This window comes from Carcharodon carcharias, chromosome 5 (genome assembly GCF_017639515.1).
Source record: "Carcharodon carcharias isolate sCarCar2 chromosome 5, sCarCar2.pri, whole genome shotgun sequence".
NCBI lineage: Eukaryota > Metazoa > Chordata > Chondrichthyes > Lamniformes > Lamnidae > Carcharodon > Carcharodon carcharias.
Window position 1 is genome coordinate 69,295,001 of NC_054471.1, and position 4,478 is coordinate 69,299,478.

At 41.9% G+C, this 4,478-nt stretch overlaps 1 protein-coding gene across 1 annotated transcript; it reads right to left on the reverse strand.

Moving 5' to 3' along the window:
• Positions 1-374: 374 nt before the first annotated feature.
• Positions 375-4,083, reverse strand: tcf21 (transcription factor 21). The gene is made up of 2 exons (XM_041187253.1): positions 3,486-4,083; positions 375-844 (listed from the first exon to the last, which is right to left on the reverse strand). Exons 1-2 carry the CDS (start codon positions 3,945-3,947, stop codon positions 755-757), a joined length of 552 nt encoding a protein of 183 aa, XP_041043187.1. The 5' UTR covers positions 3,948-4,083; the 3' UTR covers positions 375-754.
• Between the last annotated feature and the right edge of the window lie 395 nt (positions 4,084-4,478).

Below are 4,478 nucleotides of genomic sequence, written 5' to 3' on the forward strand. Positions count from 1 at the left end.
GCTGCGGAGTGCGCCTTTGTCACCGAAGCGATATGATACCTGGAAACGTCTCTGAGCTCATTTGGAAATCGACACTTCTCCTTTCGCACAGACTCAGCAATCGTATCTAAACTCCAATGACGCAGAGCTAGCGCAGTTGTTTGTTTTCTTTGAGGCCTGACTCAATAACACGAGATATCTCCTGCTTATCCATTTTAGTGGAAGAAATAAACAAATCATCCCCGTTGTCACTTGGTTGCGTCTATTGTCGAGGTTTGGGATCTGTTGGAAACAGACTGTCATAGACAATCAATCAGCGCGAACATGCGAGTACACATCCAAATATATCTGGCCTGTCGTGAGAAGGAGTATAATATATACCCAACACGGCTAAAGACGTTTAAATATAAAGCCAACTTTTATTTACATGACTTGAAATGACCTGTGGTTAAAGAAAATATATATCTTTTATATGTTGCTTCCTTACACAGCGACTATCAAAGTCAGCTCAGAAATTCAACATACCTACATTATCTTGCACGACAACATTAAAATCTGTCACAATTATAAATGAAGGCGTAAAAATCCCTTTGGCACTTTGACCAGCAAAGTACTGGAACAGTATCGACATGATAGGAGTGGAAGGACGCTCTCTGGTGACAGAGCCCAGGCTGAGATGATGACAGGGCTCCGGCCGCCTCTTCGCTCAATCTTTCCCGTTTTCGGTTTCTCGTTTATCCTCCGGCTTTTGTTTGAACGGTTATTTTCCTCTTAGTCACGACGCCGTTGTCCCACACAAACGGCCCGTGTTCACAACCTCTTTTAGCTCATTCTCTGGTTTCCCTGCCACCATAAACGGCCACGTCTGGAATAAAAAGGAAAGACATGTTGAGCGTTTTCTGTTCAACAGAACAAGGGACCGAATCCAGTGCCGCCTGCAGTTTTCCACATCATGGTTTACCTCGATAGTGCAAACGGTTTTATTCCAATGAAACAGCCCAACATGAACGAAAGAGATAAAATTCCTCCCATCTAAATCTAAACCGACCTGCCCAAGGGAAGGTTATTTATGTACCTTTACCAGAAACTAACGGAAACCAGTCACCATTTAGCACTGAACATTCGCAAGTGGGTGAAACTGCACGGGAACTGAAGCTTTGATTATTGACACTTTTTACTTTATAAGCAAAGTATAAGATAACGAAGTTGAAATTCAAGTGTTGTGCATCTTCAAATATGTACCCCAAATCACTACCATAGTTTAGACAACGGAAAATGCAGTTTCAAGTGTTCCTCTTGGTTTGATTGTTTTCATGTTTATATGTGTGTGTGTGTGTACCATCGGTGACGCCTTCTACTTAATAAAACGGCTTAAATTTGTATTTCAGGGGTTGTGAGTTGCCAGCAGTTCAGCAGGCAACAAATCCACTCCAGATATCAAAACAGGCTGGGTTTAGACTGTGTACTTATCGCGTGTTGTTGCCGCAGGCCCTATTCGCACCATTCACATATTATAAAGGACCAACTTAGTTGGCGTTGTTCATTCTTGAAACTAGCCCCGCTTTAACAATTTCAGAGTGTGGACCGACACCTGATAATATCTCACGAACTTCAATCCTCAGTCGTGTTCTTAAGTATTTCGTAAACGAAACCAAGGATTTTTCTCAGGAAGTTTACTAAAATCTTGCAGTTGAAAATCTGTTTAAAAGGTATCGATTTTAAACGCTTCAAGGGAATAACTACGGGGGGGGGGGGGAATTGTGTCGATTACAAGCCAATATAGTTGCACAATTTTTCTACCTTTATCGATAAGCGCAGTGTAACATTGACATTTAAAAAAATAATCACCAAGAGGTCAGCAATCAGGAATACATGCCTCTTTGTTATTATTTATTTAAATTTGATGTGCACAAAATTTGGAAGATATACTAGTATTGTACATTGTTAGGATATTCAGAGAGATGTTCTAAGTTCTCCGGTCCTGGGGAATTCTAGTCCATGTTTGCTTCGATAAACCGGAAAGTGTTCAAGTGATTTTTCTGAAGATTTTAGTTTTGAAGATGATTTAAACTTTGCAGCAATCTTGACATTTTAACCGAGAAACTGCAAATCCGTATTTCCCCCAGCAAAGGAGGGACTGTTAAAGCCCGCATTCTTGTCGTTTGCTAGTATTGGAAATCTCCTAGGGAATCAACTTGTTCTCAGTTACATTGGGGGAAGATGGCCAGAAAATGAGTCAAGCGGGTAAAACGAGGTTATTGCTAAGTCTCAAACAGATCTTGTGTGACCCACTATTATTCAAGCGTCCACTGAAGTTTCACAATATCCGCGCTCAATGTTTTTTTTTCACAAACTTCCCCTTTATGTTTCAGTGCAGCAACAAGGCAGCAAAAGCTGAGAGCATTGTGCAAAGGAGAGGAAAACACGAATGAAGATTATTGTTCAAATAGGACACGATAAAATGAGACAATTCCGCCCCAGACCACGATAGATTTAAAAACCCTAACATGCATTCCCACCGTTTACAATGTAACTAGATCGATTAGCTATTCTTTAACCGAATTGATGTGTAACTAGCCGTTGCAAATTAAAAACAATATGCATGTTTTATGCGGGACAATTGTAAAGTGCATGTGCAGAGGATTGCGTCTCAGTGAAGTTTATACTGTGCACACATTTTAGGTTATGTTCCAGGCTAGCTCGCCATGCATCTTATGTCAAACTCTTTTACATTTAACTGGAATTTGCATACAGTATTTCTACAGCAAACTTATACAGGGTTACTTTAATTTTCAGTTATTGCCGCTTCGCTTAATTCATGCTTCCGCACCGTATTCCAATTCAATTTGGGAGTATATTTTACTCTGCGTGTAAATTTTTAAAAGTCCATTCACTAAATTGCCACTGCATCGGACACCGAGCAAAAATAAGCTCCTGTTAAAGTTCCGACTTCTGGTGACTTTGCTTAGAGAATTTTTTTTTTCTCTGACCACGAAGAATCTTTAACTCCAAGATTGTGGGGGCTTTCTGCTTCGGTTAAGCAGCATCGTTGCTGGCCCGGAGTTTTCCATGTCAAGCCACAGCCCTGTTTTGCTTACCGGCTAACGTCTGATCGGTTTTATAAAGGCAAAACTACAGAATGGTCTGAATGCACAAGGACTGATTTATTGGGAAGGAGCTCTGCCAGTTGATTCGTGTAAATCCACCTATATACAATTATACAAACCGATTCACACAGTCACTCACATACATACACACATGCACATATATAGAAACACATCCAAATAAACACGCACACGGTCACATAGATACAACCAAGCCTCTTCACATACCCACATATGTACATATATAGGTCAATAGGCACATATACGAAAGCACAGAAACATCAAGTTCATGTACTCCCGCATGCATACTTACACACACACACACACACACACACAGAGACACGGCCTTTATAACTCCCATTAAAAAAAAAGCCTTTGTTTTGTCAGAAGATGGAATCCTACCAGGTTGACTGGGTGAATGTAGCCATTCTCATACTTGTCGTTGGCTAGGATCTGTCTCAGGTGGGCAATGTAGCTAGATGCCAGCCGGAGGGTATCGAGCTTGGAGAGTTTTGTGTCTGGTGGCACCCAGGGTAAGGTGGTTTTGAGCCTGGAGAAGGCTTTACTGAGCACCCTCATCCTGGCCCTCTCCCTGGCATTCGCTGCGTTCCGCTGAATCTGTTTCCCTTCCTGGGTCACCCCATTCAGAGAAGATTTCTTGGAAGCCGTCTTGCGGCTCTTTCCCGATGCCCCCCTGCCCTTCTTTGGGGACTCGTGTTCATAGTTGGAGCTATCTTCGTTGCTGTCGTTGGAGGTGCAGAAACCCTTGGTCGATTTTCTCTTTATCCCATCGCATTCCTCCTCTGTTCCCGGCACCTCCATTTCCTGGAGGTCTTCTACATCGCTCACCGACCCAGTGGACATGGTATCGCCACGATCTTCTGCAACTCGGCTTGTAATGATGGCAAAGACTCGGAAAAAGTGAGGAATGTGGAGCTTTTCGGCAGGAATGAATTCCTCGACTCAGTTTGATTGAAGACTCTGCGATCTGGCTGCGACACCCGGAATTTATCACGCTCGTTTGGAGGCGTGACCTGGCAGTTTGAAAGGAGGGACAACTAGATTTTGACAAACGCCGTATCCGCTCAAATCTTTCTCTTCAGTTTATATTCCCCCAGACGGGTAAAGAAACTCGGCTTTCTGTGGCTAGCCTACAGCACCAACCTTGAAAACACTCCAACCCAAATCTATATAACGTGACATCCATTTCTTCATAATTTTTCCGTGAAGTTCAGAATGTGTATATTAGAGAAGAAAAAGTAATCATTCATTATTTAGTGTTTTTTTTAGAATGATTTGATATTAAAGTTTACTGAAAATGGGTGATTTGTTTTTATTTTAAAAAGCCGAATGGATTTTGAATAATTCTACTGCCTAGAGATAGTTTCTGTTCGA

What these genes read in the sequence shown, in the direction of transcription:
- tcf21 (XM_041187253.1), bottom strand. Translation starts at nt 3,947, where the DNA reads ATGTCCACTGGGTCGGTGAGCGATGTAGAAGACCTCCAGGAAATGGAG. An exon ending in ACATTCACCCAGTCAACCTG is followed by an intron (nt 845 to 3,485) that starts GTAGGATTCCAT and finishes TTTTTATTCCAG; the next exon opens with ACGTGGCCGTTTATGGTGGC.